Source organism: Stegodyphus dumicola, chromosome X2 (genome assembly GCF_044657685.1).
Source record: "Stegodyphus dumicola isolate Sdum_Otavi_A_Nest chromosome X2, ASM4465768v1".
Taxonomy (NCBI): domain Eukaryota; kingdom Metazoa; phylum Arthropoda; class Arachnida; order Araneae; family Eresidae; genus Stegodyphus; species Stegodyphus dumicola.
The window spans coordinates 65,585,332-65,612,869 of record NC_140781.1 but is presented as its reverse complement, the minus strand read 5'-3'; the positions used below and the strand labels follow the sequence as shown (position 1 = coordinate 65,612,869).

Genomic DNA, 27,538 nt, shown 5'->3' with positions numbered 1-27,538 from the left:
AAACTTTCACTAATACAGTTAAATATATATACAGAGAGAGAATATAGTATTTCGTACTAGATATACAGGGTGTTTCTGAATTCGACTGACAAATTCAGAAGGGTGATAGTAGGCATCAAGAGGATGAAAACAACCATGGAACACAGGGTCATAAACCACGTTTAGTGGGAGAATTGCAAAATTAGTCATGAAGGGTGTGACATCAAGTGGAACAAAAGGAGCCAACAATAAGTAAAAAAAAAAAAAAAAATATTTAACATAAAGTAGGATTACAATGTATCATAGTTCAACATCAGAAAGGAGATGAGACAGTTTTATAGGAAATGTTCAACGTTGCGGCCATTAAGGTCATTGCACAGCTGACACTTACATACAAAAGACTGCCAGACACGTTCAAACATACCCTGTGTATCGGCTATGCCGTTAAATCCTTCAGTGTATCCACAAGCATCTGATATAAAACATTTCTTCTCAACCACGGTACTCCTCCAGTACGAGACTTCCTTTTTCAAGCAGCACTCACAACACTCAAAACATGGGTGGGTGTCCACCCACGTGACTGATGCCAGCTAATCAACACTGTCCTCTCTGTTTCCTGATTCACTGGCTGGAGTTTTCCATTGGTAGTTTCAATCTGATAGACCATAAACACATTCTGTCACACTGATTACATATATATATCACTTTCACTTCACCAACTCATATTTAAGCGTGCAGTTCGCTGTTACACTATTATTCACAGGCTTGGACCTTATTTTTTAAAAATTTTTATTTATTTATTTATTTTTGCATCTGCAATTCACCAATTTGTGGTATTTCTTGAGGTTTTCCATGTGAGATATCCTTTAGCCTGGAGTCCCCTGAGGTGCTAGTAACAGCATGATAAAATTCATGCTGACACCAGCCTAAAGATCAGTATCAAAACATCAATGCAGTTCTAATCCTCACGTTTCTTCCGCTATTCTCTTTGTCAAGCTCACTGTCTTCTCGACGTCTAATTTTGAAATTCTCGCCCAATAAGTGTGGTTTGGGACCCCAATGTTCTATGATAATTTTTTTACCTTCTGATGCCTACTATCATCCCTTTAAATTCGTCGGCTGAATTTGGAAACACCCTGCATATATATATATATATATATAGAGAGAGAGAGAGAGAGAGATGCTTATATCAAAAGATAATTTGCATCTAAGAGTGTAATAAACTGTTTCACTTACATGATCCGTCGAGAACAGTATCTTTGTTTGGCAGTTTCACTGTAACATTTGATGGCTGGATAATAGCAACTGGAGGTTTGTTTGCTCGTTCAACTACACAAGGGGGGGAAAATATATTTACAGAAATTATATAAAACTGATTTATAATTAAGAACTCTTAAATGAACATCACGATGACAAAAGAATTACAAAATCCAAGATTAACTGGTCTTACTTTTTAGATAAGTAATTAATTACACAAATCAATTTCAAGGCATTCATTTTCTAATGGCATACAGATCAGAAATTCACAGCAAAATTTCCATCTTGAAAACTGACCATGAGTGATCTACCAATTTCCGTCCAAATTCCAAAATTCAATACTTTTATTATTCTTTATTATTCAGCATTATTCTTTACGTCAAGGAAAATCTATTGATGAAATTAACTATCTTCAGCTTTTCGTACAATCCAAAATTTTAACTCTAAATGCTAGAAACATCTTCACTATGTTGCATGTAGCTAACAATCCTAAGCAGCTGATTTTCTGGTATGAACAGTTAACTTTTAATACTGCTCTATAATATTTGGGAATTTAAATAATCTGAGAAAAGGGAAATTTGAAGTTATGCAGAGGCAGAGATTTACAGAGAGAGGAAAAAATAAGAAACAGTTTTGGTGGAACACGCGACTCAGCAAAAGTGTATTTGCTTGGTGTCAAGAGGGAAAATTGTATACTTGATAAATGGCATGCATGTCATAGCTTGGAAGGCAAATAATAGATTATGAGTAAACAAATAGATTTAAGTGAAAAAATGATAAACTTCTTGAATGGCATGCTTTGGAAGGCAAATAAAAGGTTACTGGTAAAGAAATAGGTTGAAGTGAGTTTAATTACAGTTAAGCAGTACGTACTTGCAAAGCTGGAATTTTAATTTCAGCAAATGCAAAATTTTCAGATGTTCGACACAATAACCAACAGACGTGAATTTTAGCAAAATTTTCGTCAATGCTTAACCAGTCAGATGCTGTCTTTGATTCCATTTATAAATCTTCTGAATTTGTTAACCCTCTGGCTGATCATCCCTCAATTTCCACGATCAATTCAAATGTAGCAAAATTTGCTAATCCCGCGATTTCCGCGGGCATACGTTTTCTTCCTTTATTGATGAACGCATCCCCTTTTTTCCCTGTTTAACCATTGAAATAAATTATATACAGTATTAGGCGGTTAGTTTACGTTTTGGCCAACAGATATCATTAATAGGGCCGCCTTTTTTCTTACAGAAATGGCTGCTAGAAAACATTCAGCGATTATCTTAGTTATTTAATTACATTATTGAATTATTAATTAGATTTATTGAATCTGTTGCAAAGACTGTGAAGTTGAACTTTGCCTTGTGAACCCGTTTTGAACTCTATCATACTAAACTGCACTTCTAAGGTTTTTTTCCCCCTCAGAGCTTTATATTTTCTTAAATTTCATACAATTTACTTTTTTATATTATGCAATAAATAGAAATTAACTGTAATTCGACTGAAATTTATTTTAAAAAAAAGATTTTTTTGGTGAAAAAATTTGAAATTGGTTTTTCTGACAACTTAGTTTCTCATTATAAAAATCTATACAAAAAATATTTTCTAGGGGGAAAAGGGCATTTTTCTATTCTCCAATATATACATAGATTTAAAATATGGAGGGGAAAAAAAAAAGCAATTTTGGAAACGATTTCGGTCCACAAATTGAGCAGTCAGAGGGCTTATGCATTAGTAACAAAGATAAAATATTTCTAAGTAACAACATGACGTAACTTTAGAAGCCAGAAATGAAAAAAAGCTAATAACTATTTCACAGCTGAAGAACTGGTGCTGTTCAAAAACCAAAGAAGAAAAACTGTGGAAATCATCAATATTTAAAGCAGATGATCTTCTAGGAAATGTGATGGATGATGGAGAAAATGCTTTGGGTTCAAGGAAAATGAGAAGACAAAAAATTTCTAAGCCAGAAGAGGCAGTTCAAGAAACAAGAATTGAATTCCTTGAAGAAGAGAAAAAGGATGATACTTTAAATGCAGTTACAGATGAGATAAAGATTTAGTTAAAAAGAGTTGAACAATGGCTTGAATAAAGCTAGAAAACTTTAAGAAAGGTTATGTCAAACTTAAAATCTGAAATCGCAAAAATTAAATTGCAAATCTTGTTAATGGAAGTGGCATCGATTTGCAAGAAAATTCTAAAATCAGAAATAATGAATTTAATTCAGGAGCTGAATTAATAGGAATCTTGGTGAAATTCCTACACATGGCATATCTGGGGAGAAAAGATGAAAGATTTATGTTGGACATTCAGAGTTGAATAATCAAGGCAGTTAAAAAGTTTTAGAGGAACAGCCAAGAACAACAACAACAAAAAATTGCTGTAGAAGAAATTGTTCTGGTAGGTCATAATAACCAAAAAGGAATCAATTGGCCTTTGGCTAGGACAGTGGACGTACATTTTGATGAAAATGTATTAGTCAAGGTGGCTAAAATCAAGATGGAGAATGGATTTTGAGTACATTCAGTACAAAGACTACATCTTTTAGGAATTTTTACTAAGGAGAGTGGTAATATCCAAACAAAATGCACTTTACTTAGAACTAGGATACCTGCTCGAACAACTTTGATGAGACACCCTGATGATTTGAACCGGTTCACAAGTACTGATTCCCATGCTGTCAAAAGCAATTATGTTATGAGATCTAATCAAAAACTATGAGTTACTAGACACAGCAAACTCATTAAGACTCCGATTTTTTCTTTATTGTAAGATGTTTATCAGTTTCTTCCTTTACATTTGATTTTCAGTCCAGATGCCCAAAATCAAAAGTTACAGGATGAGCCGTTCTTGCCACCAGCTTGTGGGCCATTCTACCTCATGATTTATTATTGCTTTTGACTTTGGATTTTTGGCATCTAAAAGATTATTGCAATTTGATTTTCTAATTCTTTTTAAAGGCTGAAGTAGGTACCTTTAATATAAAAGTTTATATTGTTGAGCAACTAATTTCCTGTCTTTTACTATAATCAATAGCTGTGATTATTTTGACAGTGTTGTAACTAATCACTGAAAACTTCAAGTTTCTTCATGTAAAATAAAATGTAATAAATGTTGCTGTTCTAAATATGGATTATAATCTCATGATTAACTTGATTAAAATGATTAACATGACTTATGATTAACTTCAGAACAGCACCAGAAAAACCTGTAAGGTAAATGAGATTTATTCTTAATTAAGAGTTTTGGAATTTCTGATGGAACATTTCAAATTGCCAAACTCATAGGTCATTTAGTGATTGGATAACTGAAAATGGTGCCCAGGATATACAAAGACAGGACATCCACTTTTAATCTCATTAGAAAGCAATAACACATATACAGTGTACAAATCCAAATTCTTGGTTTCAAAATAGCAGTTAGCCTCTGTTAATCACTATACACCCAATATGAACATTTATACAAGATTGCATTAAATAATAAAACTGTGTGCAGATTTACTCATCTCACTTGCTGAAAAAGCTAATTTTTTACAAAGATTACTTATGAAAGGCTTGAAATAAATTATTAATAAACATGTCACAGGAGAGAATTTTGAAATTCACAATGGAGAAAAAAAAGTATGCATGTGCTTGAATAGGCTTTGTAAGGAAAGACAACTGCATATAAAGTTAAAATGACCCACTTCCACTCCATTAGCAGGTCTTCTGCTCATAAACAAAAAGTACTTAAACCACTGCTAAAACAGAAACTTCCTCAAGAAACATGTAACATACCTTAATACCAACAACGGACTTAAAATGGAGGTTATACAGGAGCTCTACACATAATAAATCATCAAATTTGGTTGCCAAAACTAATTTGGTTTACACACTGTATGGTATTACATATATTTTCATGACATTACTTCCCTTAATTTGCTTGTACATGATCTTGTGATGATGGTTTATGCCAAAAGATTCCAAGCTTGTCAGAAGGTTCATTAAAGGAAAACTGAAAACTTTGGTAAAACATAAGATTAATTTTATTCAAAATTAAAAGGTAAAATATGAAACTAAATACATGGTAATAAGCTGACACCAAATGTTGACCACAAACAAGCAGGAACAGTGAAGTACAGGTGCAAGAAAATCTCTTGACGAAAAGTTAATCTTAGTCACATTTTAAAGAATGAGCACGAGTACATCATAATGAACTTGGATACTGCATGCAAATACTAATAACTATACTAAATACATGTACTATTATTTGTTCTTGCTGATATATGTATGTCCATAACACTGCTCACAAAAGCAAAGGTCAAGCGTAAATCTCATTTTGTTACGCTAATGATATATTTGTGATATGTTATATATATATGAGGAAAATAAAGGATCCTCACTTAAATAGCTAAATAAAAATAGATAAAAAATCTGTAACAGAAAATGGAGACAGAAAAAGCAGCACTTGTAGATTTGGTAATTAAAAAGAAAAGAACTGGACATTAAGAGGGAAATGATTCATATATATGACATTAACGTGCATTACATTTTATATGAGTTCAGTATCATTGCTGCAATAATCACTAGATTAAGTGAAACAATATCCCAAGCAATTTTTCACATTATACAGCAGTTATGTAAGATGAATTAGCTGGAAAAGAAAACTTAACCGTATAATTAAATTCTTTTCAACCAGCAGCTTAGATAGATATCAAACAAGATATTCTTGGCCTCACCCCCTCAAAAAATACAGTTCATAGCAAACTGAAAAATGAATATGAAAATCTCATTTATATATTAAATAAAATATTAAGTATAATATATACTATGTGTAAATGTTATTAAGTATTATATATAAATTTTATCAAATGCTACAAAGCATCAGAGATTAATTTTATTGCATGCAACAGAACAAAGTTGATATACCTGAAATATAAATATGAAACAATGGAAACTCCAATGTATCACAATGAGGTAGGGAAAATGGAAAAAAGTGTAACCAAAAAATTTAAAAACAGCTTGCACACCATTTCCATCTTCAGAAATAAGCTATTTTAGGATTTTAAAATATATTTAATTTTCTAAAAATATTTTAAGAGCTGACCTTGGATGCCATGAATTTTTCAGTGTTGAAAGTCTATAACAAAAGCTTTGCAGATTTTGACATGGAATAGTTTAATGCAAATAACATCTGAGTTTTAACACAAGTTATGTATTGAGGTTGAAGTCAATACAGATTAGAATTGTTTCTGAAATAGGTTTCTACACATTAGCAGGGAATAATCCAGATATGGACTCGCTCAAGTACATGATGGAAATAGATGGAAACATCCAAAGTCAATAGACTGAATTAGAACCTTGAAGAAAATGGGCTAATGGTGCCAGAACATGCTGGATATTTCAAGAATCACTCAACAAAAGATCGAGTTACCATGTTCAGCCAAATTATTAAAGATGCCCTAGATGAGAGGAATATCCTAACAGCAGTGTATATTGATTTTAAAGGGGCACATGATATGGTATGGCAAGAAAAGGTTTATAAAAAAAACTTCTTGATATGAGAATTAACAGAAAGATCATAAAATGGAAAAGGTCCTTTGCAGACCAACGAATCTGCAAAGTAAGTATAGAAATTGCTATTTGAAATGTTATAACTTACAAACCAGCTTCCATAGGGATCAGTAAGCAGCAGCACCCTATTTAACATCTACATTAATAATACAGATACCACCATAAAGAGCATTCCAAGTTTCCACAGCTTTCTATTTGCTGATGACATAGTCACCTGGACTCAGGCACCAAAACGTAATGTCAAGCTCATGAGGAGTGACTGAATCAAGTTACGACAGAGCTTTCAATCAGGCATTCTGAAAATAATATGATAAGTAAATTCGGATAAAACTGCAGGCCAGTCTTCCTCACTGACCCATTAAGCACTTTGACCTGAAGTCTGAAAATGCTTGGATTTTAAATACTAATAAATTCAAATAATTAGGTATTATCTTTGATAATGCGTAGTCTTTTGCACTTTGTGTTTTGTGTATTATTTGCTTATGTGTATTTATGTGTATGCCTTATTTGTATTTTTAGTTTAACTACCTACCATCTGTAACAACACAGCTTGCTTCTTCAATCTGTAATACAATCCTACTAATGCTCTGGTAAGGCCGTGTATTTCCCTTCGACAACCTCAATAATCTCCTGGTGCAGCCTCGTGGGGCTCCACGGAGCTTTTGCCGTAGTTAGAGGAGGGCGTGGAACATATGCCTCTTTACTACTGTTAGACATCAAGTGCTCCAGTCCTTCATAACCTACCTACATTCTAGCCCTTCTTCTTTCTATGCCTCAGCTGGGAAAAGCCAAAATGCATTTGATGGTTATGCAGAGGCTCTTAGAATTGTCCTGAAACAATTATTGACATTACATTATAAATTCCAGAATGCTGTTCTGCTATCAGATTCAAGAGAAGCAATTCAAGATGCTGGCTCTTTAGAAACTCTTATATAACTGAAATTTTTCAGTGTCGGGAATTAGTGTGAAGCATATTACAGAAAAATAAGTAAACTATAATACAATGGATCCCTGTTCACAGCAGTATCCATGGAAATAAAAAGGCAGATTTCTTCACACGAAAAGATGCATTACTTTTACAATCAACAAGCTCAAATATATCATAACACTCAAAAGCTAAACTTATGTTGCATGCGTACAGGTTTGTAATAAACTGAATGCACAAGTCCGATGAAAAGTGAATGAAATTTATTATCATAATAAATAAAATAAAATGCTTATATTTTCTCAGATATTAGTACAATATTACAATATCTTGCAGTAGTTATGTTTTAAACTACCAAAACTTTCAACAGAACTAATTCAAAATAGAGAAAGCTAATCCGATTTCACCGCGAATTCTTTACAGTAAACAACAACAGTTTTCTAAACAAGTGAACTGAGATGTTTTCCTCCCGCTTTTTATAAGCTTTCTAAATGCACGAGAATTTTCTCGATTTTTCTGGATAGCGAAAGAGTATATTTACGATCACCTATACGATCTACTATTACGATACCTATTCAGTAAATGCATGTGCTCCTGTATTTTTAATTTTTCAGGTGTAGCTTTCTCTTCAAATAAGTCTTGTGCTGCATTACATGGTAACATAAAACAATTTTAATTAATTCTATTTAAAAATAGCTAATTCAATACAAAAACCGTAACACATAAAACGGTCTATGAAAAAATGATATCAGTTGAAATTCTTGGATAGCATTAAGACCAAATAATAGAACCCTGAAGATCTCGCTTGCCTGCCAGAATATCCACAACATAATGTATCCATTTTTCGGCTATTTACAGGACATGATTGCCTAGGTGAGCATCTTTACAGAAGTGGTATATTTGCTCAACCATTTTGCCCACTCTGTGATCTTATGGAACCCATGAAGAGAGTCCACCTTGATCGCTATGTGGCACTTCTTGGTTATGACTCCGAGACCACCCAATATTGGCATGCCGAAGGCAATGACTTTTGGACACTTGTTATGTTCTTTTGAAGTTCTAGTTGTATTTTGCTTTGCCATTAAAAATTTAAAAACAATATTAAATGTGTACTAACATCAGATACCTCATCACTCACAAATGATTAATTAAATCATTAGCTTCACGTCCTCCAGACAGAAACTTCCAGAGAGAGAGAGCACATTTCCTAAGAAAGGGAAAATTGTTCAAATGAGGCAAACGGCAGTCCAGTCAGATAATGCCAATTTTGATAAAATGCTTGCCTTAAAAAAATTCAATATTTCAAATGCTAAAGCAGAAAAAGTATAAACATACGAGGTGATTTAAGAAAATTTTGCAAAAATCTAAAGAGAAGTACAGAGGACAGGAATAAGCCGATTTTGTAATGGAATATGTATGTAGTCGATAAAAGCATTCTGCTGATTTAAACTGCAAACTGTCATTCAAAATTTCAACTTGCATGTATGGCTACACAAACACAGAACTTGATGATATTCATTTTATCTTTGGTGCTGTGGATAGAAAGGACCAGCTGCTCACAACTCAGGAATAATATTCTGTGCCACTTTACAGTAACTGGTCCATTTTAGTGATAGCCTCATTGATAAAATGCATGTCAACGAACTCATGTAACAATGCATACCACTCAGATTGTCCACTGACAATGCCAATTTATGTGAGTGGAGATTGTTTTTCTACCTCTAAACATTGCTTCAATGTGCCATTTCCGAAAATACTTTTCATCACAAAATCTGCCTATTTCTAGTCCCTCCACCTGCCTTCATATTTTTGAAAGATATTTTTTTTAACCTTCCTATTATGCACATTTACTGAAATAATCACTGAGTTGTATACCAACTCATGCATCTATCATAAAGAAAAGCTGGCAAGAAACAAATTTGAAATCATATTGGATCATGGACATACTTCTATCCAGAGTGGAATGCTGGCTACAAAACTTGCTTCTTTAATATTGATTCTAATTATGAAAATCTGTCATAATTATTACAAAACAATAAATTTCAGATTTTTAGTAGCATCATAATTATATTAAACACTGAACACAAAAATAACTTCACAAACTATAAGATAAATCTTCAGATTTTCATTATAAAATTCTGGTTTTGCAGCTGAAATACTCTTCATGTAAAATTTAATGGTACAGTTACCAAGATAACACACTAAGAAAGGAATCAGAATTCTCACTGAGTGAAAGAGGAGAGATTGTATTGACAAAAAAAGATTAATAAGAAAGGGAAGTATAGCATATACTGTTCTTGATACTGAAATAATTATGAATAGTAAATGTTTAAATATACAGCAGATAAAAGTGCCAACTGAAAGAATTCTAAGAGTTAAATTTCACACATAATGTTAAACATTAAATACACAAGATAATAAATTTATTTGATAATAAAACCAAATAAAACAAACAATAATGTAGTTACAATATTATTTCATTACCAAAATATTTCAATCTGCACTTACGTGGCAAAACAGTCACATTAACCATCGCTTCCCCAACAGCATTAGAAGAAGATACAGTAACTTTAAATGTGTAAAGGCCCGCTCTTAACTGTAAAACAACAAATAAATGATAATTATAATCATAAATTTAGGATATAAGTAATGCTAAACAGAAATATTTAATAAAATAATACATAGTTCAGTTTGGTTTACGTGATTTCGGCAAAGCTTCGTACGCTATCTGCATAAGGTGAGGGATGCTTTCGTGGAGGACATTCTAAGGAAAGACCATGTTCTAATCCAATCTTTCATATATTCTTTTTACTCAAGGTATGCTTTACATCACTTTCTTATTCTATCACATTTTACCTATTATGCAAATTTCATGTTAATTGGCTGCTTCCTTTATGATTGCATTATCTAGATATAGATTTTAGCAAAACATCCAAGGGCTATCTGCTTAAGGGAAGGGTTGCTTTTATGACAGACTTTTTAAGAAAAACTGGTTGATATTCATGTTAGCCAGTTTGCCTTAACATGTCAAAATTAAATTCATGAAAAAGAAATAACAAAGTTAGATAAACTAAATCAAACATCCCAGAGAATACGGGATTATGACAGCAGCACTGCAAAGTCTTTAAAGAGAGGAATGTATTCAAGCATTATTAAAAGCCAAAGGGAATCGTACTAAATATTGCTTAAAGCGTTATTTATAATAAGTCTTTTGTTTAAAAATATCATTAAAACAGTTAATTTAGAATAAATCTCTCTAAATCATAGCAATATATATATATATATATATATATATATATATATATATGCTAGTTTTTCAGAAATCCATAATAATTTGCACAAAATTGTATATTTCAGTAATTTATTTAACATTATCATTCAGCATCACTATAATGGCAATTTTATTTAGAACATAATGCAATGTAATTTATGAAAGTAAATTTCTTAGTTTTATTTCATATTCAACAGTACTTTGAGAAACATTTTCTGCAACAACAGCATGACAATATCACATAAAACTGTACAATCAATGGTTTTAGTTGTTTGGGCATTATAATTTGATACATAAATACATATGATTGCTTTGATTAGCTGTATTTTACTTTGTGATTGCTTTTAACTAACAACCTTCTTAACCCTCTGAGTGGTATAACCGGCCTTTTATTCAATCATGAGATAGTTTTGTCTCTTTGTGTATAGTAGATTATAATTTAAAATATTGTGCTTTCTTACTTTCCTTAATGATGTAAATATCATCTTAAAGAATGGAAGTTTATGAAAAAAGACTAAAAAATGCAATTATACAAATTTAGTTCATAAATACAGTTTAAACATGACCAGATTCAAACAGCATGCCACTCAGAGGATAATTTCGCTAAGGTCAGAGTTATTGCTGCCATTAACAATGCAGCAGTATATTCCAGAAACTATTTTTCATACTGAACAGAAACATGACTAGGTTCAAAATCCTATCAAAACACAAAAATTTTTGCAATATTGACTCATAATTTATCATTTTTTAAACTATTTAAAGTATTAATGTAATCTACATAATTATGACAATACTTAAACAATAAATAATGCATTGCAAGTTCCATTACACATTTTCAATTAATTTTATCTATTTCAAATAATGTACTGACACACTGCATAAACAGGCAGTATAGCAATGAAAATATAATATATTGTGCTTCAATATAAGTAACGTATTCATGTTCATATCAAGAGACACAGAATCAATGAAAAAATAATTCAAAACATGTGCAATATTGGTAAAGTTTTGAGAAATAGCAAAATGTTAAAAATTCATGTCATCCAACAAAGCACTGTAAAAGCAATCAAGCACTGGTCTGAAACATACAAAAATGTTTGCATTTGCTATCACTATTGCCACAAGAACATGGCACTGCACACTTCACTATGTTACAGCCTATAGCCTGTTCTTGCTTTTTTGCAAATTCTGTTTTTTTTTTTTTTTTGTGTGTGTGTGTGTTTGTTTTTAAACTTTATAAGGGTTCTAGGTAAATTTTGGGGGCAATAAATTTTGTTTTCACTGCCTGTTCTCCTTTGTTTCCTTTGTACACTTGCAGCTATTTTACTTCTGCAAGTAGTATTTCGCTCATTATAAGGGTAAATAATTTTTTATCAAAATGTTACTTAATTATAAATAGTTAAAATTGAATTCCCTTTTACTCTTTTTCCAGCTAATTACATAGAAGTGAACTATAAATGCTTAAATTTAAGCCTCAAATAAAAAAAAAAGTTGTACTCTACACTTAAGTGTTGTCGAGAAATTATGATGTCATACAGCGATAGCAGCTCTCCTCACCTGAAGAAAAAGTTAGATGTGAATGGCACATTAAACAATATACTTTGAATTGTAGAATTTTCCGAATGTTGATTAACTAACTAATTAACTGCACATATTGTAAATAAATATTTAACTTAACCTTGTCAAATATAGATCAATCATAGATATGATGTGCTTCATATAGAAACATAGATTTTAGATACGGTAGCAGTTTCGCCTTAGAATAAAACCCCTTTTGCGACATGGCACATCAGCCAGGAACCTTCGGCCAATTTAAAACTTGTGTTTTTAAATTTTGGACTAGCACTTTGAAGTAGGCGAAGACTGCCAAGGTAAGCCTGTATTTTCTATTTTTGTGTAATGGAAGATTTTATTACTAAACTGAAATCGAAATGAAAGGTATTGAGGACCACAGTGTCCAAGATATTAAAGAAAATTGAAACTGAATTAAGCAAAGATGATAGTAGTATAAATGTAAATGTATTAGAAGATATTTTAGACCAGTTAAACGAAAAATCAAAAACCTTGAGTAGTTTAGACACTCAAATAGAAAGAGAATTGAAAGTTGAAGCAGACGAATTTGAACTTGAAATCACATCCATTTTGGAATATGAAGAGAAAATTCAACTATGGATATTTAGAGGGAAGAAAAAGTTAAAGGAATTGAATAAGCTCAAAAATTCAGATAATGCAAGTAGGGAAATTTCTAATGTAACAGTTACAGAATCCAAAAACGAAAATAACAAATTCCCTTGTCTTCCAAAATTAACCATCTCTAAATTTTATAGTAATCCTTTGGATTGGTTAGAATTTATAGGTCAGCTCAAAAATGTGATTGATAAAAATCCAAATTTATCAAAAATAGAAAAATTAATTTACTTGAAAAGCTTTCTTGGTGGCTCAGCCGCCAAAGCTATTTCTGGTTTCGCTCCTATCGAAAATAATTACGAAGCTGCACTTGAACTGTTATGCTCCAGATTTGGGCAAACAAACATATTAATTAATTTGTATTTAAGACAACTCTTAAGTATTTCAGCTGTTAGAAATCCTCATGATTAAGAAATGGATTAAGAAAACTTTTCAATCACACCGAAGTACATATAAGAAATCTTGAAGCATTAAAAATACACTCTGATTCCTACGGAAATCTTTTAACACCTTTAATTTTGAAATTACTCCCTAATGAATTCGTTCTTGAGTATAGCCAAAAAATTAGACGAAAATTGGGATTTAAAAGGTCTGTTAGACTTTTTTAGGAACGAAGTGTTCAGTAGAGAATGTGCAGCTTCTGTTAATTATAACTCTAGGAAGAAATATTCGTGATTAGAAAAGCCACTGCCCTTCAAATCTAAACATTCTCCTGCCATAGCAAACAAGCTGTCTACAGTTGAATTATTAGCTGCGTCAGCCGAATCGCAGGGTCTGTTCTGCGGGAAGGAAAGTCATAAGTCCATGGATTGTGAAATTTTAAGTGTGAAAAAAATAGATTTTGAAAAAGCAGGATCAAAAGCATCAAGTTAAAGACTTGCAAACAAAAAATAAACTGTGCCTTCTGCTATAATAAACACTCGAAAGCCATTTGCTATTCATTCTATCAAGATAATGATAAACTTAAAAAAAAAAAAAAAAAAAAAAAAAAATCAGATTCGAGCGCTATTTTGTCACATAAATCCGATTAAAATAAATGTAATAAAATATTATTATAAACTGCTTCTGCATTGATTCGAAATAATGATAAATCTGAAAATATGAGAATTCTTTTTGATAATGGCTCAATGAGATCTTTTATAACCAAAGATGTATCTAGTAAAATGGAGCTTTCGATTGTTAGAAAAGAATCACTTCCTGTTTATTCATTTGAAGATAAAACTGTGTTAGGAAAAACCTTTAATGTTGTTAAAGCAGAAATGGAAAATGTTAGCAATCCAAATCTTAATATATATATTGAGCTTGAAACTGAAAATATATTCAATACTGTTATTTCCCCTCCAGATTTGAACTTGGTAAGGAAAATAAAGTTTTACAAAATTTACAATTAGCAGACTATTGTAGACAAAGCGACAAAATTGATATTCTCATAGGAGTAGATTTCTACTATTCTATAATTACTGGTAAAATTAAAAGAATTTCAAGAAATGTAGTAGCCACAGAATCATTATTTGGATGGTGTTTGCAGGGTAAAGTAAATAATGATCTTAGTGGATTATTAACTATGAAAGTAATAGTAAATGAAAACTTGATATCAGATCAATTACAACAGTTTTGGAAGTTAGAAAACTTGGGTTTAGAAAGTGATACTCAAAACAACAAAACTGTTGATTTAGAAATTATGAAATCTTTCGAATCTGATATCAAGTATAAGAACAGCATTGAATCTGATATCAAGTATAAGAATAGCAAATACCAAGTAAAATTACTTTGGAAACCAAATTCAAAACATTTAATGGAAGATAACAGGGATATAGCACTTGAAAGATTTAAGAAATTAAGTAACAATTTTAAAATTGATAACTCTTTGTTTGTTCAATATATACACAGATTTTAAAGGATTATGAGTTAAAACATATTATTGAACCAGTTCAGGAAGACAATCGAAATGATAAGACCCTACTTTATTTACCTCACAGGGCAATCATCAGAAATGATAGAGTGACAAGCAGATTTATGATGCTTCAGCCCATAAACCAAAGACACTTTCTCTAAACAACTGTTTAGATACTGGTCCGAACTTATATGCTGATACTTTTGATTTATTGATAAAATTTAGATAAAATCCGATAGCCTTTACGACTGACATTACACAAACATTTTTACAGATAGAGTTAAATGAAGAAGACGAGGACGTTACACGATTCTTTTGGAAAGATGATCCTGATGATAGCATTGAAAATTTGAAAACCTTTAGATTTACAAGAATTTTGTTTGGAGTAAAATCTAGTCCCTTTCTGCTGGCTGCTACTATTAAGCATCCCCTTAAAAAATATTCAGAAATATATCCAGAAACAGTAGAACTCTTAAACAATTGCCTGTATGTTGACAACATTATTGGTGGTCCACAAAATTTAGAACAAGCCCTGAAAACAAGTTTAGAAATTGTGAACATTTTTAATGAAGCTAGCATGTCACTACATAAGTGGCACACTAATTCCAAAGAACTCAAAGATATTTGGCATTGCAAAGAATTTTCGATGCAAGAATCTCCTGAAGTTGTCCCGATCAAAGTGTTAGGAATTAACTGGGATATGGATAATGGTAATTTTGAATTTTGACACTCAGCACTTGACAAATTTCATTTCCTCGTCAATTAACTCAAAATGTTTTCTATTACAAACCGCAGGCCATATTTTTGATCCTGTCGGATTTTATGGCCCTTTCACTATAAGAATAAAGTGTCTGATTCAGGAAATCAGGTCTGCCAAAATTGATTGGGACGATGAACTGCCACCTGATCTTGGTTATAAATGGAAAGCCTGGTATGAAGAAATTGAAGAAGTGAACTACCTCAAGATTTCCCGTTACTATTTAGAAGGGATATTAGATGTAGATGTGAAACAAATAGAACTACATAGCTTTTCTGATGCTAGTTTGAAAGCTTATGGATGCATGGTATATCTAAGAATAGGTTTGAACAATGGAACTTTTCAAACAGTTTTTGTTGCTTTTAAGAGTTAAGTTGCACCTCTGAAATCACTTACACTACCTAGATTGGAGTTCTTGGGCACGCTTTATACGCCAGATTGAGTGATAAAATTGCAAAATGTTTAAAATAAATATGAAGTTATCCTCTTCCACTGGACTGACTCTTAAATAACTTATTTTTGGATTCATGGATTTCCCTAAAGATTTAAACCTTTTGTCAAAAACAGAATTTATGAAATTCAGAAACTAACTGAAAGCAATAATTGGCATTATTGCCATGGGAAAGATAACCCCTCCGACCTCATATCACAAGGAACTACTGTTGCTATTTTAAGAAATTGCCAGCTTTGGTGGCATGGACCACTCTGGTTTTTAGTCTTCAGAATTTTGGCCCTCTGGTAATGTAGACGTTGTTGAAGAAGAAAATTTAGAATATAGAAAGAAGTTTGCTTGTGCTCAACAGTATAAATGTAACATACAAGAGAAGGATGAATTGCTTGATATTTCCAAGCATAGTAATCTTATGAAAATATTAAGAATAACAGCTTGGATTAAATGCTCCACTTTGAAAGCCAGAAAGTCATCCACATAGTTGTTTTCCCCGTTTTTAGATGATAAAGAAATCTTACGGTTTGGAGGAAGATTACAATTCTGTGATTTCAGCACTGAAGAAAAACATTCTATTCTCTTGCCTTGAAATTCACAATTTGCGGAACTGATTATTGAAAGAGAGCATAACAAGTTAATGCATAGTGGAGTTACAGCCACTTTAACCAGCCTTCGAAAAGAATACTGGATACCGAAAGGTCAACAACTTGCGAAGAAGATACTTAAAAATTGTCTTATTTGTAGAAAGTATACAGCAAAACCTATTCAACAGATGACTGCACAGCTGCCAAAAGACAGAATAGTTCAGACTGCACCATTTCTTGTTTCATGAATGGACTTCGCGGGTCCTATTTGGGTTAGATCAGCAACCAGAACTGAGAAATAGCACATAGTTCTTTTTAAATGTGCCATTACCAGAGCCTTTCATTTAGAGCTAGTCTCCAGTATGTCAACAGAAAATTTTTTTATGGTTTTCAGATGATTCGTATCAAGATGAGGACATTGTGACACATCTTACTCGGCTAATGCCAAAACCTTTTGACAGGTAAACCAATAATTCAAGCATTTTTCAAAAATACTGAAGGATTCCAAATTTCAAGATTTTATTACCTGTAAGAAGGTAAGCTGGAAATTTATTGCAGAACGTGCTGCATGGTGGGGAGGTTTTTATGAACATTTAGTGAAGTCTGTAAAGGACTGTTTAAGAAAAATACTTAAGCCATATTAAATTTTGAAGAGTTTATTATTTTGACAGAAGTTGAATATTTCATAAATCAAAGACCTTTAACTTACACTTACAGTGACTTGGAAGAACCAGAGCCTCTCACACCAGCCCATTTTCTAACTTTGGTCGAAAAAAATCATAATTATCCACTTCATTTTATCGAGATTATTGACAAGAACTATTGACTGATTTGAACATTTGATGAGAACTTTTTGAATTTACTGATTACTCAGTAATTTCTCAATTTTAATTGATTAATTTGTTTTATTTTATATTTTAAGTAGATGTTCAAGAAGATTTTTTTCTTTTTAATTTTTTACAGTAATTGTAAGTATTTTCATTTTATTTGGATTTAATTGTTATTCTGCTTAACTGTATGAACTCTAAGCATTCGGGTGGGGAGTGTAGAGAAATATGATAACATGCAGTGATAGCAGCACCCTTACCTGAAGAAAAAGTTAGATATTAGATGCTAAACGGGAATGGCGCATTAAGCCATATCCTTTGAATTTCCCGATGTTGATTAATTAACTAATTAACGGTACATATTGTAAATAAATATTTAACTTAACCTTGTCGAATATAGATCAATCAGATATGATGTTCTTGATATAGAAACATACATTTTAGATACGGTAGAAATTTCACCTTAGAATAAAACCTCTTTTGCGACAAGTGTTTCTTATTGTACCCCTAACACAGGGCTAAAGAAAGAGAAGTGCTGGGTCATCCCTTTGAGAAGAACGACGCCAGCTCGAACCCTCTTTGGGAGCATACTGGATGTTATGTGATGTCACTGGGTTCGTTCCCTCACCAAATGACCAGAGCTTCAGTGCGAAAGATTGAATCTTCAGTTCTTAGTTTCTCCTTCTCTAGCCCTGTTGGTTTCAGAAAAAGTTCCCCCCCCCCAAACTTGAAAATTATACCTGATGATACTTTTAAATGGATTTTGTATTTAGAAAGTACTTGTAATGAGAAATCGTTGAAAAAATGGTATCGCGTGCCTTTGGTACCTATAGTAATACATATAATACTACGAAAGAAAATAGCGTGATATTTCATCGATTGCCATACAAAAACATTCAGTTAACGAAAGAATGGTTGCATAGGTGTTGAAGAGAAGATATTGTCAACTCAAAGTGTGCTCGAATATGCAGCCATATCCTTTGAATTGATTCAAAACTCTGTCATGATTCAAAAATTAGATCAGATATTAGGTCCTTTTAAAAAAAGACTCAATTTGTATTGGTTCGAGGACTCATTTCGCAATGGAAACAGCCCATTTATTTTGATTTTGATAGTCAAATGACGGAAAATCTTCTGTCTTCCATTTTGTTTGACCTTGAATCGTCTGGGTTAGCTGTTCCGTCCTTTGGAAAGAATTATAAATTTCAACAGTTAAATCTTTCTTTTACAGTCCCAAGCTCAGCACCAAAATACGGGTTTTTGCTGATATGCCGTACTGCATAAAGCTTTTGATAAACCATTTTTTTGATAAAGGTTTTATTCTCGGAAATGGTACAATTATAAACAAAGACATTATATATGACGTACTCAATAAAGATATCGGAGAAATTAAACTGTGCTATAAACTGAAATCTCTCAATTTTTATTTGTAAAAATGAGAGACAGAAAGTAGCACCAGCATTATTTTCCTCCACAATGGCTAAAGCAATTATGCATTTGACTGGTAATGCTGAAACAAGTAATTTTTTTTCAATGGTTGATGATTTTTCTGACATCATGAATAGTAATGTACCTTTACCCCCCTAGCAATAAGCCTTGAAAAGCTGCCTTCGGCCTAAAAAGCTATTATGAAATACAAAAAGAGAAATTAAACGCAATCAAGCAAATGATTTTTCATCTCAGAGTATGAAGAAAAAAGACAATGCTACCTGTCCAGAAAGGTATTATCATATCAATAAATTCGCTTTTTGGTTTACTTGATGACATAAAATCTATAAATGTGAAATATATTTTAATATCAAGACTGACTCAACATGTATTAGAAAGCTTGTTCAGCCAGATTCGGGGTCTAGGGCATTTTAATGACCATCCGTCTCCATCAGACATAAAAATTCGCCTGAAAAGGTTGCTATTGGCAAACAAATTACTTAAATTGTCGTTAAAGACAAATGCTAATGACTGAGAAGATTTTAAGAAAGTTGAAGCATATTTGACAAAAGAGCTGTTAGAAACAGCCTTTTCTTCAAATGAAATTTCTCAGTCTTCCTGATGCAAAGATGATTTGATTAATTACGAAGACATCTATGATGAATGTATGTCACTTCCTAGGGAAAGCAAAATTTATGATTCAATGAAAGATATATCGGCGTATGAATAAGAATCGCTCGCTTATGTGGCAGGTTATATTGCATATCGTATGAAAGAAAAAGATTCTACTTTGGGTGAGATATCAAAAAAATTCGTAGACATTCCTAACAACTCAAATTGGATATTTTTAATATCTAAAGGAGGACTAACTGTATCATCACCAATTTGGATAGAAATGATGATGAAAATAGAAAATGTTTTCCGTTTTTTCATGGCAGTGTCTTTCGACAAGGTTGGGGTGTAATTCAGAATCTTATTTCTGAACTTGAGAAATGTTTTCCCTCCATGAATAAGAGTGCAATTTGTTTATTTTGCCGTTTACGAACATTTATAAGGATTCGGCATTTGAATAGGAATCCTTGTATCGGCAAGAAAAGCTGACCAGAAAGCAAATAAATGGATGAAAAGTAACAGGGGATTATCAAACCAAACTATATAGCAAAAAAACACGTAAGATGATTTATATTGTTCCTACCAAAAATAACATTTTGAATAATTACTTGGTTTATTATTCACTTAATCTGTGACATGAGGCCCACTGGCGCAGTGGCTAGCGCATCGGGCAGAAGCACCACAGGTCCGGGTTTGGATTCCCGGGCTGGGCAAGGTCAACTTGCCTTTCATTCCTTGATTTCCATCCCTTGGGTCGATAAAATGAGTACCAAGTTTGCTTGGGGACTAAACACTGGGGGGGGGGGTTCTGTGACAAGCTGACCACCTGTTCAGGGCATATGCTTGCACACCCGGGGCCCACGGTGAAGAAAGCAGATTTTGGGCATTGGCCCATTAGGGATGTTACGACACTGAGATTTTTAGTTTAATTTGTGACCTAATTTATGCACGTTTCAGCTAATTATTTGGACTACTATATAAAATATTATGTATTATTATATACTAATTTAGACTACTAAATTTTACTGTACAAAATAAACCATGACATTCTGCATAAAGATAAATTAGCATCAGAGTATATACTTTTAAAATGTAAGAATACATGCTATTATTTAAAAATATATAAATACCATTTTAAAATATTATCATTACTTTTTTAGTAATTGAAGTTAAATAATAACGCTGATGATCCATAATAATGCTTTCATAATAGTCATTGCAAAAGCTTACACAATTCTACTACTCATTATCAATGCTAATTGAAAAGAAAAACTTAAAAAGAGGTGAAATTTGTTTTGTTTTAATGTGTTATGAAATCTATTTTTAGCATTAATTAATTTTTAATCAGATAGATGAGTAAGGCCTTTAGCACGTATTCTCAAAATGTACTTGCATATTTTTAATTTTTGAATTCTTTGTAAATGTAGAAATTTACCACATTGATGTTAGATCGGTGTTATATGTAAAAAGTATTCCATCGATTTACATATATTTAAAAAGATGATTATGAAAGAGATTTACTACATTTAGGGTACACTCGGCCTAAAAAATCAGTATGTTTACGCATATGTGTTAATTAAAAAGTTAGTCATGTTTATGCATGTTTTACTCATATTGGAGTTTAATTTAGTATGACATAACTACATTACTAGTTCATATATAGATGATGCATGTATATTGTAATTTCATGAGCTAAAATCTCAGCTCATATTGGTTATTATACTATTCTTCAAAACATTTTGATGCTCAAGCAAATGCTTGAGAAACTGAAGAGCAAAACTTAGCAAGCAAACCCAACAACGTCATTAGTCTGTTCTTTCGGTTTCAGCCACGAGAAGCTGATGAACTAGCCCTTTAGCATTGCCCCTAACATGACAATAATTCTGTGCACACAAACAATATTATTTTACAAAAGTTTGTTGATCACATTAATAAAAGAGTAAAATTTTATTATAATAGGCTGCTTTAGGCACTTGCCATTTATGCTTACTTTGTAGCAAGCCAAAACCTAATCATTACAAAATGTGTGTACCATACAAACTGATAATAAGCTGAAAATAATTCTGCGAAAAGGTTTGTACACATTTCTGCACATGGAAATTAAGTACTTTTAAGGACCATTAATGAAAAAAATTAAGGACCTATGAGCAAATGGAAACTGAATAAATCCAATTAAAATTATTATCTATGTCTGAACTTTTGTAATACCCAGAGTCGGATTTAGACTTGATAAGGCCCTAAGATATTTAAGATATAAGGCCATTTATGAGTCTGTTATACGATATTTTAATTTTGGAAGGGGCCTTAAGCTATAGCTAGTACAGCTCATACTTAAACCCTGCACTGCTAATACCATCCTAAAAATAAAATAGATCTGTAAGTAGGATGCATTATTATTAAACATTAATTAATTAACATAATTAATGATAATAAAAAAACTTTATGAAATTTATCATAGTGTTAAATATTTTACACTCATAATAGTTGAAAATATTTGAAAAAAGATAAGTGACATTTTATTTATGTTTTACTAACAATTAGCTTTATGTTGATTTTTTTTAAATGTCTCATTTTGTCACACAGTTGCTCAGTCTACAGGTTTAGTAAATAGCAGGTAGATGTTATGTCAAGCGGCATAGGTTAAAATGAGAAGATCATAATCAACATGATTCATAACAAAAGATTGAATGTTGTCACCGCTGCTACTTGCCTACAGAGAGACCTGCTGATTGGAAGAAACCCGAAACACTATGTAGGCACAGTTGGTACGTTTTGAAAGTTAGTTGGGCTCTGTCTGACGCAGTTAGAGTCGTAGCTTCATGTAGAGTTCCAGGAGTTGTAACCCAGTTAATATACTAATTCATAAGTCAAACAACAAAAATCAGCATTATATTTTCAAATTTTGACAGGACTAGTTTCGATGTTTTTATCGAACCACCATCGTCAGCTGCAAAAACGCAAATGAACGAGATACGATATAATGATCAGATAAGAAAGTCTGGACAGAAAATAAGCTAGTGGCGCCACCTGTTGATGAAACCAGAACAAAAACATAATTTCTTTAAAGGCCGAAGGCAAAGATAGATTGGAATTAGGATCGTTAACTAGAACAGAAAGATTTTTTTGAATGTGAAATGCCTCTAGAAAATCCAGTTCTCCAATGGAAGATGTTTTTTGAATAATTTTGGCAGCAGAAAAATTGAAAGTGTGATTTTTGGACCAACAATGTTGGGCAACGGAAGACTTCTGTGTTTCCTTTTTTTCTAACATATGCCTCATGTTCCTTGACGCGAAATTTTAAGGCTCTCTTAGTTTGGCCAATGTAAATTAAACCACACTGGCAAGTCCCTGTCAACAGCTATTGCTTTTAAATAATTTAGTTCTTCATCAAGGGATAGTATAGAGCAGCAAACTTGAAGAGCACGGAAAACATAGGAATAAAATGAAATTAACTTTTGTTTAGTCAGATGACATGATTTAAAGTGTGGTGGAAGGCAAACCGATGGAGGTTTACAGTAAATCGTAGTTCTGAAGTTGGATGTGTTACGTGTGACCAGAATGTCAAGAAACGGAAGAGAATTGCAAATCTCAAGTTCAAAAGTGAACTGAATAGAAGGATCAATAGAAATTTATTGTTGAAAGAACTTTTAACGTTTAAATCATCTTTGTTACCTTCAAACAGGGTAAAAGTATCGTCTACATAGCAGAACTATACCGGGAAGTTTAAAGTTTCAAACAATTTTGATTCATAATAATGCATGTAGATATCAGCCAGGATGGAACTGAGGGGGCTTCCCATGGCTAATCCCTCAGTTTGCTTGTAATACTTATTTTGGAAAACAAAATGTGTTTGTTTCAAACAGAGTTGAGTAAGAGAAATTAGCATATCAATTTTGTTGCAAGAGAAATAAAATTCGCGAAGTCTGGTTTGTAGACATCTTAATGCACCTTCCACTGGAACATTGGTGAATAATGATTTTACATCAAAAGAAACCATGAGTAAATTTCTAGGAGAAACGTTTATAACCTTTTTTACAAACTCTTATTGAATTTTTTATGGTGTAAATGTTATTGTCTAATAGAGTTAGAAATCTAGAAACTAAATATTTAACTAATGGATACGAGGCAGTACCTAAATTTATTACGATAGGGTGGAAAGGAATACCACTTTTATGAATTTTGGGAAGAGCATATAATCTGGCACAATTCGCAACAGTTAATATACTTTAAGATTCCAATAAGCCACTAAAGCACTAGAAGTGATAAGTTGTTTTGCATTATTGTAAGTCACCCTAGATACAAAGAATAAGTTTTACATAATTTTTTATATTTTTGTGTTTTATCTTGTAACCACAGTAAGGATTAATGAAGTTCAATAACCTGCTTTAATATGCAGAGATAATTTTTAAGGATAAGCAGTTAGTTATAAATAATTAAATTAGTTACTTAGATAACCTTAGTCATTATGGGTTTACATGGCCACCATTAAATTTTATTTATTTTTTAACAATATTTTTAAATGTTATTAGATTGTGATTTTAATAGGGCTTTGTTAACAGTATTTGTTAAAAAAAAAAGCTCTATTAAAATCACAATCTAATAAAATTTCAGTTTAAAATACATGTAATTTATGACATTGATTCTTAAACGATATTATAGTAGGACACGTTAAATGCTACAAAACACTTATATTTTGTAACAAGATATTTATGAGTCTTTTTGATTTTAAGACTTCCCAGACATTTTGGCTAATTCATATCGATTTACTTCTTTTTAAGCATATTTTCTAACAATCAGAAATTTGCCTCAATTCTCAAATCTAGTGTTCTCACTAGTTTTTGCGTGCTTTGCCTCCTAACTTGTCAGCCTCTCCACAATGTACCTAATGAGGGTTTACTTGATCTGGTAAAATTTACATAGTCCAAAATCTTCACACAGACATTAGGCAAATTATCGCTATGTCTGAAAGTAACTACAATGTTAGACAAAGGTTTAAATAAGACTCTTATTTAAAAAAGAACTTAGAACATAAAGGCATGTTCTGATGCTAACAAAATCAATTACAGCTCATGATGATATAATTAAATAAGAACAGTCAAATTCAAACGAAAAATGTGGACTATTGGTCATTCATTGTATATAGCAAGAGATCATCATGATGCATGTGGATTCAGTGGTCAAAGACTATGCAATTTAATTTTTCAATAACTCTATCATATGAAGAAACAGAAATGGGAAATTACAGTAAAGGCTGAAATCATAAACAACAAGGTAATTTACATAATAATAACTGTACATATCTTTGAAGAATAATTTTCTTTATGTATTCAGTTTCTTTCTTCAACATGATTGATTTCCATTTTAGAATTTTCGGATTTAAATATGGTTTTCTGTTGCTATAAAAATATACATTTATAGTACAGAACAAGCTGATAATTTTATTTCTTTAGTAATATGAACATTCAGAAGAAATATGAAATATATATAGTAAGGGCCGGTTACAGAGCTGGTGTGGCAAAATTTTTAAAATTTAGTGACACACCAAGCAACAAAACTTAGAAATGAAAAAACTTTTAGAATTTAGAGCAGGTATTGGAAGCAGAATTTAGAAAGGCACTAGACAGCAAATTTAGGATCTACAGAGATTGCATCAGGTAGGAAAATCCCTAGCTCTAGCTCTGTGTATGATGCATTAAAACATCTAAACATCTTACATGAATCTTTAAAATTGTAAGTTTTGAATTTTTTTATTCCTTTCATTCGACGCCTGTCCATGTGATAAAATTAGAAGCATTTTTTTGATATTTTCCATGCTTGTGTCTAATGAAAAGTAGAGAAAATAAAGGGAAGATAAACATGTTAAAGATTCCAGTATTAGAAGTAAAACATTTAAATACTATGTTTTCATTGTTCTTCCAGATGCTCTTCAAAAAGTAAAAAATTCAAGGCAAACTTTCTGTAAAATACATCCATTACGTGTTAATACCATGGAGACATTTTTCATTTTGTATAATATTTCTTTAATTTTCTAGAATTGTGGGTCTATAAATCTAGCCTTCAAATCCTCATAAACTTTCCAGGTTGCAATGTCTAAAGTCCTAAAGAAAAATTATCCCTACCAATTCTGTAAGAGCAAAAAGCCAGAAATATTCTGGGAAAAAAAAATGAGGGAGAAAGTGTAAAATTAATTTTATAGAGAAAAACTGATGCATAATCTGAGAAAATTATACGGAAAAAAATCTTACTATGAAAAAATTAGGATGAAGACATTTTTAATTAATTATATAGCTAATTTAGCTTTTGCTAAGAACTGTTTGGTAAACTGTACTTTAGGAAGAAGACATTTTTAATTAATTACATAGCTAATTTAGCTTTTGCTACGTACTGTTTGGTAAACTGTACCTTCTTTATTTTTTAGATTCAAAATATTGTATAATAAGTTGCCAAAATAGAACTTTATAATATGACAGAAGAAAATAAAAATGTTTTATTTTAAAGTTATAATTTCAATATATTACCATTAATGAAATTTTGTCAATGTTTTAATGTGTTAAAAAAAATCGCCAAAAAATTCCCAGATCTCGGAATTAAAAATTTTCTATAGAAACTGATCTTAAAATCGCCAAAATGTTGATAAGTCGCCAAATTTAGAACCGTTTAGTAAAAGAATTCACATCCCTAAAAGTGAAAAGTTGTTTAAGAGCTCTTCATTAGGAAAAATGAATTTCGAAATGCTTATGTTTCACTTCTTGCTTAGAAACTCGAGTGTACCACCGTTTACAGTCAAAAGTCGTTAATCTGGACTCCTCGGGACTTCAGCGATTCCGGATAATCGATTTTTCCGGATTATAGATCATCAGTTTAAATCTGGTAAGATAGCATGCAGAAATTATAAAATTAAAAATATGAAACCATAATTTATGAAATAAAGAACAATTATGATCTAAAGGGTATCAAAATTTACAAAAAAAAAAAAAAAAAAAAAAAAAAAAGAGCTTAATATTTATTTGTTTACTTTATTAAACATTTCTTTCAATGTAAGTTGTTTAAGTTGCTTCGTTTTTTATGTGATAATACATTCTCTTTAATTCTATAAACAGACATAATTTCTTATTCAGTTACAAAGTTCCACTGTTCAAGTCCTATAATTGCTGTGTCGAGAATACTGACTAATTTGTAAATCGAAATTTTTTCGTTTTCAATAACCTCTGTTACTTTCTTCGCTATCGGAAGCGAATTATAATGACGAGGAATTTGATTTAAATCATATCAAAGACGGAATACATCGAGATGAAATACTACATTTAGTAAGGAATTATAAGCCAAATAAAATAAAAACATCTGCCCTGAAGATAAGAATAGTGGTGACAGATCAACTTCCAATTCATTGCGTGCCATGACGTTAAAGATAAACAAAGTTTAGATAAACAAACATTAAAGTTTAGATAAACAAAGGATATGACTTTATCCATTTTTTGCAGCAATTCCAGTTTTTGTTTAGTGGACTTCGAAACATACTTTCGCTTTGTAGATCCTTTACATATTAGTAAATATATATCAGAAATTCTATTTGACATAATCGAAAGTTCAAGCTTACTTTTATAAAATTGCTCTAACAGTCTGCAAAAAATAAAAAGCCGAATCCAATTCGAAGATTAAGGAACAATGCAATCTGCAACATTAACTGAATTAGATAATTTTAGCTTAGCTTAGTTTATACCATCCGTTATACATTAAATGCGCATTCGTAAACGTATTTTGCACACGTGCACACGCATATTCGCAGCCGTAAAGGTCTTACGTGGCGCCGCATGCGCAGAAAG

General features: G+C 31.7%; 1 protein-coding gene across 3 annotated transcripts in view; it reads right to left on the bottom strand.

Moving 5' to 3' along the window:
* LOC118187912 (dyslexia-associated protein KIAA0319-like protein) overlaps nucleotides 1-27,538 on the bottom strand; it is a 268,310-nt gene that overhangs the window by 140,275 nt on the left and 100,497 nt on the right. For all 3 annotated transcript variants that reach the window (XM_085809395.1, XM_085809397.1, XM_085809396.1), the window contains 2 exons: nucleotides 10,216-10,303; nucleotides 1,216-1,308 (listed from right to left, as the gene is read on the bottom strand). In XM_085809395.1, coding sequence (XP_085665521.1) covers nucleotides 1,216-1,308; nucleotides 10,216-10,303 — 181 coding nt within the window. The remainder of the gene's footprint in view (nucleotides 1-1,215; nucleotides 1,309-10,215; nucleotides 10,304-27,538) is intronic.